Here is a 19,056-nt window from a genome sequence, read left to right as displayed (position 1 = left end):
TGCGCAGCAACCGATTCCAATAATTACAAGTTAATTCGTGTACGGAGCGTGTAACGGAGCAAGTAACGTTGGCATTTCCATGAAAGTGAAAACACCGAGTGAAAACTTTCTTTCTGGCTTGTAGGTTGTTTCACTTCCTGTGCGCGTAACCTCGCTCTCCTGCCGCCGCCGCCGCCGCCGTCGCTGCATTTCTATGCAGCCTCTACACGCCGCTGTCTTTACGTAATCTTCAGCCGCGAAAGAAAGTTTCTATCGTTGCGAGGAGGTTAACATCCTCTAACTCTACCTATTCAAATATCGCTCGGTGCTCGATGTAATCGGGAGCAACGCGCTGCGTCGAAAACCAACCCGATCAAATATCTAATGAGACCGTACCGTTTCCTTTCTTTATATAATCCATGGAAATTGTAATCGACGAAACGAACGATTCACCTTACGACTTTACTTCGAACTTAAACGCTGCGCGCACGGACGGTGTCCCATTCGAACGCGAATTAGAAACATTCGTCCAAGTCCGGGGAACGAATTTTAAATCGCCCGCTAAAATTACAGCCAGACAGTTCCGACATGGCAGACGAGGAGAGCAGCTCGACGTCCGACGAGAGTTTGGACGTGAAAAGTGCGAGATTCGACCCGATGAAAGCGTTGTACTCCGCAAAGCCGCAGCTCTCGTGCCCGAACGCGCCGATTTACGACAACGTTTCCAAGTTCGAAGCCGTATTGTCGGGTCGATCCGGAAGAACGAAAGTGCGTATCTCGAGAACCGCGCGCTGCTCCTCGCGATTTCGTACGAGGTCCTCCGTTCCTGTTCTCTTTAATTATTTCAGGCGAAAGATCCGACGGGCAAAGTCGAGCAAGGAGAATGCTCGAGGCAACGATTTTTACCGCATCAAGGTAAGACCGTATCGCCCATATATTTCTCGATGCGACACGCACACCGATGACGTATCTCGTTTATTGTCATTCGGAAGAGTGAGGTTATATACCATTTGGTGATCGGAGTCTTTGGATGTTTCACGAGAGATGGCGGCCGTGTGAAACCCTCGCACCGCGCGGTAGCTCGTAGTTTCATTCATGATAACTCGGCACGTGGTATCAAATTTCAATATGCTTACGGTTAGCTAACACGAACGGTGTGCGTACGTACGCGGAAGTGCGACGGGGGAGTCGCGTGAGAGTCTATGACGGCGAGTCCATCCCTTTTGCGCTCGAACGGACGTGCATATATCTGCGCCCGGTCTCCTGCAATTTATCCCTCGGCCGAAACTGTCTTTAACTTCTCTGCTTTCAGCGACATTCCGTCGAGAGTCGATTCGCTTCAATGTAAACTGGGAGAGCGCGGCACTGTTTACTACGTCTTTACACTATCTTGAAAAAAAATGAGTCGCGAGTCTTGCGCGTTTCATTGGACTCGGAAGTGATACGCCTCGCGTTGCTTGCATTGTGCGAACCGTCGTCGTCGTCGTTCCCGAGACAGACCGCTCGCTCCATATTCGCGAAATTCTCCCGAATGAATCATTCGGATGTAGATATTTCTTTTTCATCCGTTCCCCCCTCTCCTCTATCGTGGTTCGCGCTAATGGCGCGAACAAACGACGCCGACTGTACGGACTCTTTACGTCCCCCGATATTGGCACACATTATTTACGATCCGACGAATACCACGAAGGTCGTCGGTATGCATTCGCGGGACTCGTGTTCGCGCGGAATTTGACCTCCGCGAAAGTGCGTCAACTCGGTGGAAGCCCTCGTCGGTCTCATTCTTTCCTTCTAAAGTCTGTCTGACTGTCCTTTTATTCTACGCTACTCGTACCGGTGGATTATATCTAATGTCGCGAAGCATTCGCCGAGACCTTCCCCTCGGGTACGTATTGTGCAAACACACAGCGTGGAATCCGCGACAGAAGGTCTCCCGAAATGTTTCGCAAGCACGGAAGCCTTCGAGCGACGATCAACGTGCTCGCATGGTTATCCAATGCGCCATCTCTCCTCTTACAATGCCACGGAAGCGTCTAGTTGCTACGTTCTTGGTACATTTTACTATTTTTATATATTTCTCATTCTTCCGACGCAGAAGAACAAACACCGATAACAGATTCCCCGAAATCGTTCGTAAAGATTACCCCACGAATGTCAACAGAACCCAGGATCCCCGGAAAAGATTACAAACGTACAACGCCGCAAATGGTACCGTTGGTATCGCGGAATTAAGCGCATTATACTCGTTACGCGTCGATTCTCGAGAAATTTAATCGAGGTGCATCGATCAACGGTTCCTCGATCTTCCTAAAACCAGGATCGAATCAACGGAAATGGTACCCACCCCAAACGCGCGAAGCACTGGTGTTACATCAACGTACCCCGATGGCTTTCGATGGCACTGTTTCCGTGCCGCGTTCTACGCCCGGTCGAAACTCGAAGGCCCGCGTCGCTTCTTAACTGCGACTCTGACGCGGTGCCAAGCGAGGCTGGCATAGATTTTCAGTGAAAGTGGCTCGGTTACGGGGCTGGTCGATGAAATTTCGTCGGCCGTTACCTCCCTGTTACCTACCCCGTGATCGTTAACCCCGCGGGGATAAGCGCGTCACCACTCGGCGGCTACGGGGAAGAAAACGAGGCGCGGGTTTGGACTGGCGGCACAGAAAGCAGAATGACACAGAGGGAAGTCGGAGAGCGAAGAGAGGGGTTGGCGGGGTTGAGTCCAGCGTAGACGGAGAGCGTTAGGCGCGTTCCCCTTGGTGTCCCAGCGGGTAGCCCGGGGGTATGTATCTATTGGCCGGCAGCCAATTACACGAGGCAGCCGATAAATCACGGATCCCTGACCCAGTGCAGTTTTATATTTACAGGCGACGCTGGTGCGCTCTCGCGCGCGCGCCCGCTCTCGAGAGGGAGAGGTGGAGGCACAGGGCGCGCGCCTCTGCTGCCTGCCATTCACCGTCTTTCTCTTCCGTTCTTTCTCCGCTCGTCCGCATCTCTCCGGCGCGAGTGCTCGTGCTGCGGTGTGTCGAGTGTGCCGATGCTCTCTCGGACGCGAGCGCGCGCGCACGACATCGCGGTGGAAAGCGACGTTGGAGGGACGGAGACGGGGATGGAGTGCTGGGGAGTGTGTGTGTGTGTGTGTGTGTGAGTGAGTGGGGTGGGGTGTAGCGGCGTATACGTACGTAATGCAGCACTTGTTGCGCCCGGGCGTCGACCTCGGACTCAACCCGAGGCTCCGCGACGGACTGACCGTCTTCTAGTCCGAAAATTTTGCACGTTGCATCTCGCCGCGGTAACCTCGTCGAGGTCTTTCGGCTTCCGGTCCCGGTCTCGAGTACGAGGAACGTCGATACGAGTCCCTCGACTCGGTAGATCTTGTCGTTTAATTGGTATACCCGTGTAACCACCGGTCGCAGACGTCGCGTAGGTTATATTTTGTATTTGTGACGAACTTAATTTTAACTGTGCAGTTTATAGGTCCGAGTATCGCTAAACGCGAATTATGGTTACTCGATGCTTTGAGTCTCGCGCAACGCGCAGCAGCGTATGAGCTGGCGTTAAAGTGCGTAGCGAACGTGAAAATCGTTAGTCGGTATTTGCTGGTCGCTTGGAAGACAAAGGTTATTGAAAATGTATCGTATACAATAGGAGCGGGTAATGAGAAATAGTAGGTTAGATGGCGTTAGGTTAGGTCGTGGACTCGAGAGCACGCGTCCGACTCCCTCGATGATGGACTTCACGCAGAAGAGTCTCGCGGGCAAACGCGCGGAATCACGGGTCATCATCGGTGGGTTCTGGAGGTTGCGGACGTTTCGGTTGTCCGATGAGAAAGGTTGGAGGTCTGTCACAAGGTTTTACCGCGGAAAGCCGGCACCGTTGAAAGTCTCGGCACGATATCGAGGGGAATCGCGGGCGCAGCGAGAGTCGCAGCAGCACTTGTTGCGTCCGGACGTCGACCTCGACTCAACTCGAGGCTCCTCAGCTTCGGCGTCCTTACGAACACGTTCGGCCGGAACTGTGATTTTCATGATTGCGCTTATGTAGAACGTAATCGAACGTTATTATCGTTGATTAATTCGCTCGGAACATCCCCGCTTAACCGTGTGCGTAATCTTTGCGCGCACGACCGCCAACGATTATTCGACTCGCACCTTTAACCCCTGCTCGCCTAAGTGTTACGTGGAAACTGTCAAAGTTCGAGTTATTGAAACGTGCAATGTTTTAGTTAAATCGAATCGACAGGAACGGTGCACGGGGATTGTCGATCGATCTTCAGCTGACAATTAGCTCGCTCGAAGTATCCGCGCCGTCATCCTTTCCTTGTTCGTGAAAACAGGAGAAAGCCTCGTAATGGGGATCGACTTGCGATTTACACAAAGTGCACCGCGATTGGCGGAGACGGTGAACGATTTTTACCCGACCTAAGCCAACGTGAGTCATAAGTCGTTCCTCGCATACCAACGACGCTTGTTTTAACCCATCGACGTCCTATTATTATCCGAATCGCTCGATAAAAATCGCCGATCTCGGTGTATATATACATATCTCTTTAGAACAACGTGAAATGGAATTTTCGCGCGACAAAAGTAAGGACAGTCTCGTGCGTCTCTGTGACATCACTCGAGAGCTATGCGCGTTGTTCCGTAGCAGAATCTGAATGGATTAAAACGTTGGAAGATGGGCTCGGTGCCGATCTTTCGATGTCATCGCGCGGTGGACGAGGATTGTACGGGTCCACTCGAGGGAACGCCATGCGAGTTTGATCGGTTGGCCAGCAGAAACGCGATGCAAAGCGAACCCAGTAGTCGTTCGCCCCGAGTAACGGAATACACGTCGTGCCGGCGATGTTTTCCCGTCGATTCTCGCCGCGCGTGTTGCGCAATATTTATATACGCGCGCGACATACGCGTCCACCGCTCGGCAACTCCACCACCGGTGACCGACCGAGAGACCGCGGTGGGGATTTCTTTTCTTTCGCGGTATAGCAGCTCTCTGCCAACGGCAATTCCGTCGAACGCGCGATGCATCGCGGCGTTTTTGTCCCGGGATACGGTTATCGGATACGGAAGCGTTCTGGCTAGTCTCGAATTCCTCGCACGAACCTAACCGGAGAACGGAGAAAGACCGGCGGCGACGGCGTTCCCTCGTTTTTCGAGCACTTTCGTTCGACGGTGGACGCGCGACACCCGGTAGACTGGACGATCCAATTCCTCGGCCGTTCGTGTGCACGTATACCGCCGCCTCGACCTATCCCAACGTAACAGATGACTATCGAGCACGCCGAAACGGTAGCGCTTCTCTCACCCTGTTAGAATTTCGAGACCGAGCACCACCGGATACCGAACGCTTTCTTTTCGCTGGACCCCGGCTGCTCCTCGCCTTCCCATTCATCGAGCGAATCGAATCGCGGAATCGCGCGTCGTTGCCTCGAAACGGATTTTTAAAGGGAAACAGAAATCATCGATCGAGATCGTTACGGATACGGTTGTCGGGGTTAATTGGTATCGCTGGTTAGTCGTCTCTGTTCGAAGAAACGTGGCCAACAACTAGAATACGGGGAAGAACAACGGAGCCGTCATCAGGGAATGCGGACGGACGCTTCCTAGATGCATATCAAGATCGCGGAATCGTTGCGAACGATTCTGAATTGCACGACGCCTGCTCGATCTACTTTTTCCCTCGTTTCTTGGGGTAAAAGTGATTTCTCCTTTCTTCTGGAATCTCACCGAGACTCCGCGTACTTTCCTACAAGGTGTTGTCGTTCACGCGATTTCCCACGACGAGAGTCGAGAGTGGCGCGGGCCTTCTCGAACTCGGGACGAGACCGAGGCGGGTGGGTCCTACGGAACCGGTAAACTACACGAAAACGCGGTGGCGGGATTCCGGGAAATTTTTCGTCGATTCGTCCTTGTTCCGCGCGCACGCGTACGCGTCTCGCCTCCGCCTCGACTCGTTGTCCGCTACTTAGAAGAAAACAAAGCGAAAGCGGGGGAGGCGAAACGAGAGAAGGGATCGAAAGGGCCTGCTCGGAAAAGTAACAGTACCTACGGGATAGTTCGCGTAAAGCAAACTCTCGCGAGGCGAACAAGCCAGCCGGCGTTTCCCCGTGTGCGTCACTTGCGTCGAACACGCTCGCGCGTGTTCCCCGTTCACGCACACACGCGCGCGTACGAAAAAACTCGCGGATGTGTAGGAGAGAGCGCGTGCGTGCACGTGCAACGCGCCGGAGCGTAGGTACGTGTCGCGTGCGCGAGTGTCCGGCTGTGTGCGTGCACATGCACCGGGTGGTTCGGGTGTGTAAGCGCGGAGAGGTCTGGTGGCCGCTCGGCTGCCTGCCTCGGCTCTCGGGTGCGCTGCCCGCCAGGACGTTGAACCCAGCGCGACTCAACCTGGGGATCATCCGCGGGTACAACCAGCCCTCCTCCACCGCCTATCCCCCCGCCTTCCCACCTCCTCCACCCCACCGATCCCCACCAATGCTTCTATCTCTCCGCTCTTCCACCTCCTCCACCTTCGCTACCGTGTGTCTGTCTCTCCCTTCTCGGTCTTCTGCCTTCGAGAAGAAACTCTTCCTCTCCCCCTCTCTCTCTCTCTCTCTCTCTTTCTCTCGCTCTTCCTCGACCGCTACTTCCTTTTCCCTCTTCGCAGCCTCGCCCCTTTCCCCGCGATATTTCGATGGCCAGCGAGGGGGTACCGCGAGTCGTCCCAGCGTACGAACATTCTCCAGGGGCCGACGTACCCACCTGCATAGGATCCTCGGGACCAAGTGCTTCTTCGCACGCACGGTAAACATTTTTGCAGGTGGACACGTGAACGTCGATGGGCGAAATACGTTTCAGAAGGTATCGCGATGATTAATAACTCCCTAATTGTGAAATGTAGGCGGCAAACAGGATTAGCTGCGGATGAAAGCAAATACATTTTTGCGCGTTTCAACGTCTGCCTCCGCTCGTACGGTGTTCGTCGTTCGAATATCTCTTTTCGAATGAATTTTGTTTAGTCGAGACGATACGATCGCCTGTCGAGTCTAGTCTGTTATCGCGCGCGGTTGTTTTCGCGAAATTGCCAACGTTCGCCTAGTTTTTCGACCAGAGATGGGGCGATTGATCGCGGGACAAAAAATGATAGCGGATAAAATTTGCGGGAGCTAGTAGAGATACGAGATCGGAGAGGCGGAAGTGTACGTTACGAATCTGTACGTGGCCATGGTAATTTTTTGTTCCAGTTTTCGGGTAGAAAAACTTTCGCCAGGATCACGAGGGAATTTCATAGCGCGATGTTACGTCGCGCGGTGGAAGATAATACCGGGGCGCGTTTCGCGCGGGCTGCGCCATCGTTCTCGAGTCGCAATTGCAAAAGCTAACGGTTCCCTCCGCGGTTCACGCACGTGAACGCTCTCGAGGCTGCCGCTGCCGCGTGTTATCTCCTCCACGCCGGCGGTGTATAACTGAGGATCGCAAAAAAGCTCTCTCCTCGCCGCTGAAAGGATAGGAGAGGAAAAAATAATGGCACGTTGGAGGTGGACGAGCGTTTATGTCCTCCTCTCTTCTGCACCTACTCCCCGTTCATCTCTCTCTCTCTCTCTCTCTCGCTCTTGCTATCTCTTCTTTCTCCCGCGCCTTTCTCGAGAGCGCGCGAGATCGTCCGGGCCGATTGCATCCTCGCGTGGAGAACGAGAACCGACACAGTGGAAAGCGACTACTATCGTAAACACGGAGGCGACCCTTCCGTGCCTCGAGTAAATATTCCGAAGCTTTCGTTTATATCGGCTGGAGATATATCGTCGTAAAAGTCGCAGACGCTCCGGGCGTAATTTCGATAATCCGTTTTGCGGGCAGCGCCCAACCTTTCGCGGCCCACCCTCCCTTTGATATCGGTCGCGTCGGCGTATCGATGAAAATTTTCGATTAGCCACGCGTGCACCGGCCTACGGTGCATTTTCTAATTCCACCGCGACTCCACTGGAGCTAATGCGAATAGACGAGCGGGCGTAGCGTTCTCTACGTACCCTCTCGCGGAATATTAGGTTATCCAATACGTCGTTGCTGACGATTTCCGGTAAAAGGAAATTGGGGATGGCTAATCGGCCGAAATAAGGCATGTCGGAAGTATCGAGATCACTGTTCTCGTAGCCGTGCATAGAGCTACGGATCGCCACGGACTGTTACCTTTCGCCTCGATGCTTTTCCATAAAGTACGCGTGCGTTTTGGCCAATTTGCCACATCACGGTTTTGAATATAAAGCGGAAACAGCTTATAACATCGTTACCCTTAAATATTCATAGAAAAACGGTACGCGATTTTAACGAAGCCATCAGACGTAATTACCACGCATCGTGCACCTCCCGAAAATCCATCGAGCACCGGCGGTATATCGGCCGTCTCTAGTGGTTCTCGTTCGGGGGCTACCTCCCGAGTTTTTATTTTTAGAAATCACACCGAAACGCGCAACGGGAGGCGGTGGTTCACGGGTAGAGAAAAAAAGTGCTCGATCGCGGGCCTCGAGCGAGCGTTTAGAGGCTAGTCGCGGCGGCAAGTGGAATTGGATCGCGACGATAGTGAAAGTGGCGCGTGGTGCACGCGGAAAGGAATAAAGAAAGGTGGAAAAGAAGCGAGAGCAGTAGGCGAGGGGGAGGCAGGTCGGGGAAGCGTAGCTTTAAGGTGGATGAAAGTTATCGGAGAAAGCCAATTGGCAGAGCGTCGATCTCGCGCGAGTGCAGCGCGCGCGAGCCACTCGAGTCGCTGTTTTCGCGCTCGCCCGTCTCCGTACGCAACACCTCTCGGCGAAGGTATGCGTGTACGTGAGCGCCAGCGTGCGCGCGCGCGCGCCAACAGCCGAGCACGTATTCGCGTCGAGTACGTGCGAAGCCGCGCGTGTAGTTGCTCGCTCGCGGTCGCGCGCGCCCGCACACACCGCCGGAATAAGTGCACTCGTGTGTAGAGCGTGTATAGAGCCGAGAGCCAGCCTTTACGTAACTCTGCGGCGTTCCTCTTTCCGCGCTCGTAGCCGACCAGGGCCGAAGCTACCTTCTCGCGAGGCCCCCTCGACAGTCGCCGACGATCCCGCTATCCCCTCTGTCTACGGCGTTTCCGAAATCAATTTTTACCATGGACGCGCGATGACATTCCAGAGGCTGTTTCGCGGTGCCAGAGAGTCGTAGACCAGCCGTGCACGGGGAATACTTTCGCCGTTACGAATAGTTAACCCTATGCGACTAGCGAGTTGGATACGCGGCTGCACGTATGACCGCGGTCTTTTAATTTATTCCGTTTGCCGATCGTTATGCTATTTATATTGTGTTAATCGCAGGATCCTAGCGATAATTATATTTTTACACTGTCGGTACATTGTATCGAAGTTAACTTCGGTTTCCTTAATCGATATCGTTAACGTTGCAGCATTGCAACAGGGAAATACGCGTATATACGACTGACTGGCGCCAGCGATGCAATTACGAAAGGTTCTAACAAAATATGAAACGAAAAGAAAATTGCTACGTAAACGTATTCATCCGCGTTGAAGCTGCCGGGCAATTTATCGTACCGCGAATATTTGTCGGCATAAAGAAACTACCGTCGCCGCGGGAACCATTGAGAGCTCGGCAGATATTCCATTCGCGTGATTCGGTTGCGCGCAGCTCGCAAGTAAATTCGATTTTTCCTAATCAAATCCCAGCTGACCGTGGTTGTCGCGCGCCTTACATAAATATCCGTAATGACTCGTCGGACTTCGCACGGTGGCGTTAAAACACGTGCAAAAACCGGGCGACTAGGAAAGCGCGATGCTGTTCGGCGAGTGCCCTCGACTGTGCGCGGCGCGGTTACAAGAACGGACGATGATTTGTCGGTGAACCGACGAGCCGCGTAAGCCACATAAATTCTTATTAGCAGGCCGTTAACGGTCGCCTGGAAAAATCTACCGGAATAACGCCGAACGCGGCGTCCACTCGTTAGTCCAGCCTACGATTACGATCTCTCTCGACCCCGTGGGTAAATTTAACCCTCGAACCGTCTTTATTCTAATCCACCTTCGACTTTTTCGTTTTCCACGCGGGCCTAATCTATTTTAGCGATACGCGGAATAAGTCCGGGCCGCGGTCGAAGCTTTTGCTTTCGATCTAACTTTTCGTCGCGAACGAACGGCAAGGGAAGATGACTTTCGAATTATGACTTTTTTTCCTTTCTTCTTGTTTTTTGGTGCGCAGAACCCGTGCGAGGCAGAAGGATCGGGAGACGAGACAACTGGGATACGGAGGGAAAGAATATCCTTGCGAAAATGCAGAAAGCCTTCGGCCCGTTAGGAATGCTACACGGATGCATGGAAAGCCGGACTCGCGTTAAGGTAGGTCGCAACTCGTATCGTTTTCTATTCAACGCTAATTCGAAGGAAAAAATTAATGTTTATCGTAATCAAGAATAGAACGGAACAAGTGAAACGTGTCAAAGAAAGGAATAACAACGAAGAAAACGTGACTTATCTATATAATAACGGTTATGTAACGTTGGAGAAGCGGAGTCATTGTTTCTAATATTTCTGCGAGAGAATTTGATGAAAGTGAGAGAAACAAGAATAAATAATCGCGGTGACAACACCGTGGATGACAGAACGTTGACCGAGAATCTTGATTCGACTCGGCTATCGTCGAAATTCGAGGGTAGTCCTGAAAGCGGCACTGTAAACACCCACGTCTCCCATTTCTGGCTGACCCCTGGCATTGTGCGCGCACGCACACGCCGCTGACACACTTTCGCGATCGTGAGACACGTGCGCGATCCCTTCGAAGGTAAGGGAAGGCTGGATACAGCCGAAAGGTACGAGCAGAGGGAGGAAGGAAACAGATCGGGTCAACACTCGTCTCCATGGAGACAGCTGGGGCCTTTCTCGTCCTGTTTACGCCCCTTCCAAACGGACGTTCCAAAAAGACAAGGTCGCGCATTAAAAAGCTCACTTTGGTCGTATCGCAGGAACAATGTCCGTCAGCATTCGCGACGAGGAACCTGCGCGACGAACCAGCCGGTTTTTTTTCTCTTTTTTCAGGATAAGTCGCACTCTAAGACCGATTACATCGCGAGCGATAACGACGGTCAGTGAAAAGCTCGCGGGCGTTATCTGGATGGTCGCGTAACGAGAAAGCGAGGACGCGCACGTACGAAACGTTTTTTAATCCGGCAGGACGGTGACGGTATTCATCACCGACAGGGAAACTGAATATCGCGTGTGAGTCAGACGGCGATCCGATGGAATCACGCGAAGACGTTTCTGGATCGTATCAGTCCCCGACAACGATCGAGCGCGCGTGATTTTTCTTGCGGCCGGAAAATAAATCAACGTGCAAGGTCTTTGTGTTCGATTCACTTTTTCTGCCGCCGCGTTTATAACGAAGAGAAATCGCGCGTAGCTATTACCCCGGAGCAAGGAGGGTGGGAGGGGGCCATCGTCCCGGCGGTATCGAACGCGTCGAAAGGAGGAAAAATCTACTTCCTGCCACATCCAGTCCAGCCGCTTCCTACTTCCATAATTAGTCGCGCATTTGGCGAACACTGGAGAACGGGATGTCTGAACGCAGAAGCAGGAAGCGTTCTGCGTTTCGCGCGCCGCGGCGATTCTCCTACGTTTTCTCCGCAGTCCCGAAACCGTCGAAAGAGGTCCGTCGAAAGAGGGGAAAATGGTCCGCGAGCAGTGCATGCTCGATCAGCTACCGGGAGCGATGAATCGATCCGGAAACAAAGTCGTCGCTACACGTACAATGAGACGTATCCTTTTGAAGAATTATCTGGTCGGTTCGCGAGCGCTGCAATTAGCTTTATCGGGGGTCAAATAACATTGATAATCGTAATCATAAAACACAGTGATTCATTAGTATGTCATTCGACCTCTGACGAAGTTGGCTGCGGTGTTTGTGAAGCGTTCGCGATAATTCCTCGGAAAGGACACGGCTCGCGTCTAAACCATCGAACAACGAATAATTTGCAAGTACGTCGTATGCGCGTGACGTTTCGGACGGGGTTAATCCTCCTCTCTCCTCGCAATGTTCGACTCTTAAAACGCCCTAACCAGGCGCAGCATCTCTTCGTACGGAACGTCTGAACGGCGCTGCGCTCGCAAGGAAAGGAAAAAAAGAAGGTTAATCATTAAATTGATGTAATTGATCTTCCTGCGGAAGCGCCAGTCTATATTCGATATTCTCAACGAGCGGAATCGAGTTCCTAATTAAACTCCTTTCGGAGATCCCGAGCTTTTAATAAGAGACGGGAAACGTGTTTCTCGATTAATTACTTTCATTAGCTTTCATTCGCAGCGTGGCTCGTCGTTTCAACGACCACGTTGCTTCTCTCTCCGTCCCCTCTATCTATCTATCTATCTTTCTCTTCTTATGAACGCAACGCGTACGTTTCTTGAAACCACCGTCCTTGAAGCGCAGATCCTAATCTCTAACCTTCGGATGTATCTGCATCCGGAAAGAAGATTTTTATCCCCGGCGATCGATTGCTCGGCCTTCGGCTGCTTCTCAAATTGCCGAAGAAAGCGTTTGCCTCTTCTGCTCCGGGACCAAGTCCCCATCATCGTCTCGCTCGCGTCATTTTCACGCGTTCCGATGCGATCCATCCGCCGTATAATGAACGGTTACGTAACGGACGATAGCAGCGATAGAAGCGAAAGAAGAAGGAGGAGAAGAAAAAAAGACAGTTTGACGAATATGATTCGCGCGAGGACGATCGTCGTTACGCGAGATTTCTATTTCTTCGTATCGCCTCTCTTCCTCGCCATTATCCCCTGTCGTTATGGACTGTTTGCGATTCGCTCCTATAATGCCGTTTTATCTTCGCGGAATTTCATTCTCGTAATTTCATAATACGCACGCTTCCATGGCGTTGCGTGGCGGAAACCTTCGCCCATAGTTGTACATAACTAACGTAGCACGCTCGCGCGCGTGATACGGTATCGTTGCGTCGCGTACGCGCGAGCGCGCAAAATCTTTGAAATATGACAGACGACCGTGTCGCGATACCAGCTCGTATCAAACTATCGAATAATAAATTCACGTGTATGCGTGTGTGGCATTGGGCGATCGGAATAGAATCGGTGCGTCACGCGTATCCGACGTTGGTAACGATTTATAATCACCCTCGAGACGAACGAACCGTCCGCGTCCCGCGTCGTCGTCGGGTTTTACCTCCGACGCGCGCTCTCGAAGCCCTAAATTTTCCGGTCTGATTCAAATCTCGCACCGAACCTTGAATTCCATCGATGGTGTAGCCGATGGTGCGGGCCAACGTCGCTCTATTTTCGCGTCCAGATCACGATCGATCCTCGATTAGTCGATCCCCGCTCGGCTGGACCAGCGGGAACACGCCCCGTAGGAATCTTGAGGACTTCTAGAATCGATTCTAGCCGTCTCTCTTCTCAATGGCGTTTCGCGCACGTACGGGACACGTGCGCAGAGTCAATGACGAGCAGCGAAAGAAAGGTATCGTAAGGCTGCGCTTCGAATTCTCAATCGCTGGCAATTGTTAACGTACCGAGTTCGAAAACGAAACCAATTAAGGAAATAAAGAAACGCGTATTTTAAAGCGTAGCGCGAACGGGGAAAGAGAAAACAGGCGCGCCGAGTGGAAGATGGTAGGCAAAAAGGAGAGGAGGCTCGATGAATATCCACGTGCGAGTTCAACAATGGAACCTTGAACGATCGTGCTCGAAATAATTAATCGCTGAAAGGATTGATCGATTTGTTCGAGGAACTCCTGCAAACGGTACCGAGAGAGCGTTAGGTGGATGGATGCGCGTCGAAGAAGAGCGAAAAAGAGGTAAGACAGTGTGGCGGCGGTGGAGGGAGAAGCCGACTCGAAGACGGAGTCACGCAATTAGTTTTCATTGCGACAAAGCCGGGTATATATCAGTGCGAAAGGCATTGAAGGGGGCCTTGCCACGGCTTGCACTTCCGCGTATCAGCCTGCTATCTTGTCTCCCGGTATATCTACAAGCGACAAACAACAGAAACGATGCTCGTTTTCTTGTATACGCGATCGCGCGAGCTGTCATTAATACAATTATCGTCTGGAAAATCGTAAAGTTCACATCTGCGAGCGGGCGCATTATTCTTCCTAGACCTTTCTTCCGTACACTTCACACGTTTCTCCAAATAATATTCAACTTTTATTCGCTACGAGTGGAAAAATTGCAATTTAGCGAAATATTAATGGTAGCGAGCTAAATGTAGCGAAGATAAGTTCGAGTCTCGAGATGTCAAAAGTAGATAATTTCACGTTCAATGTTAAAACTGGGTCAACCGATTTATCCACTTGTTGCAGCTACGAGGCGTCTAGTTGCATTAAAGTGGCGATACGCGCAACAAAACGTAGCTTTAACGAAAGAAATGAAGTACGAGCCCCGCACGATCCGCCGCAGAGATGATCGAGATTTAGTAGGCCGTTGAGACGCGCAAGAGTTAATGGTCCCCCTACGTTCTTTCGTATCAGAAAAACTGATACGATCGCGCGGAAATTACGTATGCGTCGTCGACGAGCCGTCCTGTTCATCGCTAGTACGTCCACGTACGAGATCTGGAATAAGCGCGGATCGGAAGAGTGCGGCGGTTTCCGTTTCGTCCGGCTTCGTTCGTTTGTTCCCCTCGCGATCGCGTCTCTGCTCTTCGCGTTGGACGTGTCGCGCGAGAAGCAGGTTTACCTGGAACAGTTGAACGCGAGACCCGCCGCCGCGATTTAAAAGGAATAATCGTTCGTCCTTTGTGCCGAAGGTCTACACGAGGAACGCGCGCGGCATAAGGGGACACGTGGAGGCATACGTGGCTGCCTTCGACAAGCACTGGAACCTCGCGCTCGAGGACTGCTTCGAGGTTTGGACCCGCAAAGTCAAGAGGAAAGCACCTGCTCTTGGTAATCTCTTTCTTTTTCTCTCTCGTTTCGGCGCTGTTCCTCTGTTCGCTCGGTCGTATCGGCGACTCCTCGTTACGAGGCGATTTGTCTCCGCGGCGGCGACCGGTGGAATTAACGTTGCGAACGTCACGCGTCGATTAAATATGTGGGTAGTCAGACACGCGGTAATCGTAATGGAAACGAGCGAGTCGATTAATAATGCGAGGGTCGCGATCGATTCGATGACGTTCCCGTTTATTTATTCTTCGATAATAGCGGTGGAGCATCTGCGATGAATCAAACGCGATTGGGATGCTAATACGGTCTATAAAAAGAGGTAGAAAGCTGTGTAACCTCCGACATTTGTAACGTGGCCTGTCCGTCTTCCCGCGAGTCGAGAGCGACGGGAAGCGCGCGTACCCGGTCGCTACGGCCCTGAAAAAATTCAACCTCTGACAAGCCATTCAAGGCTGCCGTCTTGCACACGGGAATTCTAAGCAATGTCGTCGCAGGTTCAATGAAAAATCGAGTAACCACGGCTAAAAACTGGCCAACCTGTTCTTGCTCTTTTTGCAAGCTTTCCAAGAACCGCCGATACACACAATTCCCGCAGTTATTCCACAACTATTCACGCGACTCCGCGCTCCTGCAGAGTTTTAATCTCTCTCGCGATCCATCCAGCGTTTACCATCGTCGGAAGTCGATCGTGGCGACTGGTCGCAGCGATTTCGCGAAGACGCCCGGCGGTACGCATCGAACGCGGCCTCGAAACGTTTCAATCCCACGTTATATACAAATCGCGATGCAAATCTGAAAATTATACATAATGGCGCGCGTCGCCGCGTGTACCTCCAGAATTTTAATACGTCATACGAATAGGCGTAGCAAGCGCGTATGTATTTCTTCGAGCCCGACGAGAATCCAATTTAATCCTTCCTACACTCGCCTGACCATGAATGACTCCTACCACTGGCCGCGTGTCAATGGAGCGTTCGCGCGTTTTCCTATTTACACGGCTAATCGACGCGCGAATAGAACCCAACCTCTTTTCCGACCTCCTCTCGCCCCCCTTCGCCCGACCAGATGAATTATTACTATTAAAGGACCACGCGAATGATTAACTGCCATTCTCGATCACGACACACGTACGCAAACGACACGAGGATTGATAAATTAAACGACCGTATTCCACGGCTACTGCGTATCGCGTTACCAACATTTATTTACACCGAGAAAGAGATATACGGTAGCGAAGGGTCGTCGTATCGCGAGGGGATACATCCTGAGGACGTCCCTTTACGCAAAAGGGCAAAGACCGACCTTGACTACATAATGGTTGCTACGTTCGATACAAGGCCCATGTGCTTCGCGTCGTTCGTTTCCCTTTTTTCTCCTCTGCCTTGCGCTCTCCCTCTCTCTCTCTCTCTCTCTCTCTCTCTCTCTCTCTCTCTCTTTCTCTCTCGAGCGCACACGCCTTCTTCCTTCCTTCCTCCGTTCCCCGAAAGGTCGTTCCTTCTCAATCTCTCTCGCTCTTTCTCTTTCTTTCCTTTACTCTTTTCCTCTCGTTCATTCGTCCTCCTGCTCTTTCCGCTACTCCCGTTTTCTTCCTCCTCGCGCCTCCTCCTTCCGTTCCGTCTTCTTCCCTCTTTCCGGCCGCGCGCTACAACCCTACAACCTTCGGCACACGTTTCCATTCATTCACGTGGGTTACGCTAGTCCACACGTGCGTCCGCGATCCCAACTTTCCTCGAACGCGAGCATCGGTGCCGCTCGAATATCGCCCATCCCGTGAATCGCGGTCAGTTCCCGCGTTTACGCTCCGATCGATAACGGATAATTGGTCCTAGATACGGTGGACAGGATGGGTAACCCCTGGCCGGGGTTCTAGCATCACGTGCGGCGTTATAAACACACGCTGCTACGGCGACACAACCGTCACCTTCCACCAGACCGCGATACCATCTCGCGATCAAAATCTCGATCGTTACTCCTGCTCGCTCGTAAATCGACCAAACGTTTCGACAATTTTTACGATCGGAGGGCGAGGCGCGCGGAGCGGGGCGATTAATCAATTCCAGCGAGGATCGAAGGGCGGAGAGCGGCACGAGAACGATAAAGAGAAAGGAAGAAAGGAAACGAGTGGCGACGAGTTCGAAAGGGTATCCCTTCGAGAGCAGTAATCGCGGTTACACGGCAAGAGTTCAGGGTTAGTTGGCCTACTGACGTACTTTAGGATATCCTGAGGGGTCGAGAGGTCGTTGATACGGAGGCGGCGAGGGTGGCAGCCCGAGCGACCTTGAAGAGCAACTTCCAGGATCGATGTCTGCCGCGTACACGTGTCCCAGCGACTTCTCGTGCTTGCCCGCTCCCTCCTAACCGTATCGCCCTACGCCCTTCTGGCTCCCCCTCTAGCTCGGCGGACACGTGCCAGCGCATAAACAACCTTTCGAGTCTTACCTCGTGACCCGTCGACATTCTCTTCGTTCGCGGTTTCTGCGTCACGTCAGGTTTCGTTGTTTTTTCCACCATTCCGCTCTAGGATGATTCTACTCTAGGTAGCCGGTGTTCTCGCGAACGAAAACGATTCGTTTCAAGAATAGCTCGCATCGAACTCCTTTTTCCATTTCGTTTGCGAAAACGCACCCATGCCACGAGTCTACTACCCCGAGAGTCGTGGAAAACGGGTCGCCCGGTCGGGACGAGGTGTTTTTCGAAACTACCACCGAGGAGAGGCGAAAATTTGCGAATATAAAATACTTTTAAATCCATCAGGTGCCCCGAATGCCAGGAGCATAGAAGATGACACCGCGCCTAAAGTGGTCGTGAAGAAGATCGAGGGAAAGAAGGAGACCTTGGAGAGACACGTGCCGCAAATGCTGCTGAGGGGAGAACAGGTCGCTATAATCGTCAAAATCAATTGAGTCAGTGAATACGTCCTACCCATTCGAGATACGGGCGTTCGTGACGTCACGCGACTCCACGTTGCGACGCATCGAATCATCCGACGATCGGCACGGCGCAATTGTCTTTCGCCAATTTGTTATTTATTGTTTTCTACGCATTTTTGTACGATTCCTTTTCCCCAAGTGTACCGAATAAAGCTGTTGGGAGAACGGGTTACCATTCGATCTATTGTCCGTCCGATCCGTCCAAATCTCTGACAAGTAGCGCAGATCGCTCGTTAAGCGGTTACGAATCACTGGCGGTGACGAAATGGAATGAAAATCGCGAAGCTGCGACGGAAAGAAACTTTAATTGCGTTCAATGGCCGGAAAACAAATTGTTCCTTTTGTTTGAAAATCTGAACTCAGTTTCGCTATTTTGTAACAAACCGGACCGTACTTCTCTCAGAAAGATATTTATTTTCTTAAAGTAAAAGGAACCGAAACGAGCCAAGTCAATGGTACAAAATAAAGTGAGAGAGAGAGAGAGAGTAGTAAGACGACGTACATATATAACGTAATGTAGAAAAATATGGACTTGGGCCAGCCTCCTAGCTCTCAGATACGGAAATATCCTTAACACACCGCGAAAAGTCGGAACCTGGAAACCGACAGACTGTGACTTTCTCGCGGTGAAAACGCAAGGACTGGCTCGAAAAACTGCGTTAATCCACATCTTCGTTCGGCCTTCGCGGCGACGTTTAGTCAAAGAGAGCGAGGGTACGCGAGAGAAGCGAATAGAGAAACAGCCGAGATGTAGAAGGGAAAAAGTGAGAGAGGGGCAGGGGGGGGGGGGGGTGGGAGGAGGAGGAAGGGTAGAAAAAGCGCGATTGGTGCCGCGTTGATGGGTCTCGCTAATCCACAGCGTGACCATCGACGAGGAAGTTGTACAAGAAGAAAGTAAATTCGTAATTGTTCGGCTGCGCGTTGTCGCTGTTGTAACTAAGTTGCCGCTGCCGCGAACGATCGCTTTTTCTCCGCGTCGACGCTCGTTGCACGCTCGACCGTCCGTCCCTCTTCCTCTCTTCCTCGTTGCCGCGTGCTCGCGGAATGCGCATCTTGGGAAATAAGAAAGTTTCGGTGGATTACGCCGATAGGCGATGCAACGACGGTTCGGAGGACTCGAACAGCGATTTCGAATCCGAGCCCAGCCCGCGACGTTCGCGTAGAGCGAAATCACTGGTCATCGGTTCTCGGCGCAGAAGAGATTTCGATCGATCGAGAAGAAATTTTCTCTATTCGAGGGCATCGAGAGGGGCGA

General features: G+C 52.1%; 2 protein-coding genes across 3 annotated transcripts in view; one reads left to right on the top strand and one right to left on the bottom strand.

Moving 5' to 3' along the window:
- Eip74ef (Ecdysone-induced protein E74) overlaps window positions 1–19,056 on the bottom strand; it is a 136,843-nt gene that overhangs the window by 96,087 nt on the left and 21,700 nt on the right. The window lies entirely within an intron of this gene.
- Lsm11 (U6 snRNA-associated Sm-like protein LSm11) lies at window positions 566–17,891 on the top strand. The gene is made up of 5 exons (XM_076899237.1): window positions 566–747; window positions 828–894; window positions 10,185–10,321; window positions 14,736–14,874; window positions 17,626–17,891. Exons 1-5 carry the CDS (start codon window positions 568–570, stop codon window positions 17,772–17,774), a joined length of 672 nt encoding a protein of 223 aa, XP_076755352.1. The 5' UTR covers window positions 566–567; the 3' UTR covers window positions 17,775–17,891.

This window comes from Xylocopa sonorina, chromosome 8 (genome assembly GCF_050948175.1).
Source record: "Xylocopa sonorina isolate GNS202 chromosome 8, iyXylSono1_principal, whole genome shotgun sequence".
NCBI lineage: Eukaryota > Metazoa > Arthropoda > Insecta > Hymenoptera > Apidae > Xylocopa > Xylocopa sonorina.
This window is presented reverse-complemented; position numbering and strand designations above follow the sequence as displayed.

What these genes read in the sequence shown, in the direction of transcription:
- Lsm11 (XM_076899237.1), top strand. Translation starts at nt 568, where the DNA reads ATGGCAGACGAGGAGAGCAGCTCGACGTCCGACGAGAGTTTGGACGTG. An exon ending in ACGATTTTTACCGCATCAAG is followed by an intron (nt 895 to 10,184) that starts GTAAGACCGTAT and finishes TTTGGTGCGCAG; the next exon opens with AACCCGTGCGAGGCAGAAGG. An exon ending in GAGGAAAGCACCTGCTCTTG is followed by an intron (nt 14,875 to 17,625) that starts GTAATCTCTTTC and finishes TAAATCCATCAG; the next exon opens with GTGCCCCGAATGCCAGGAGC.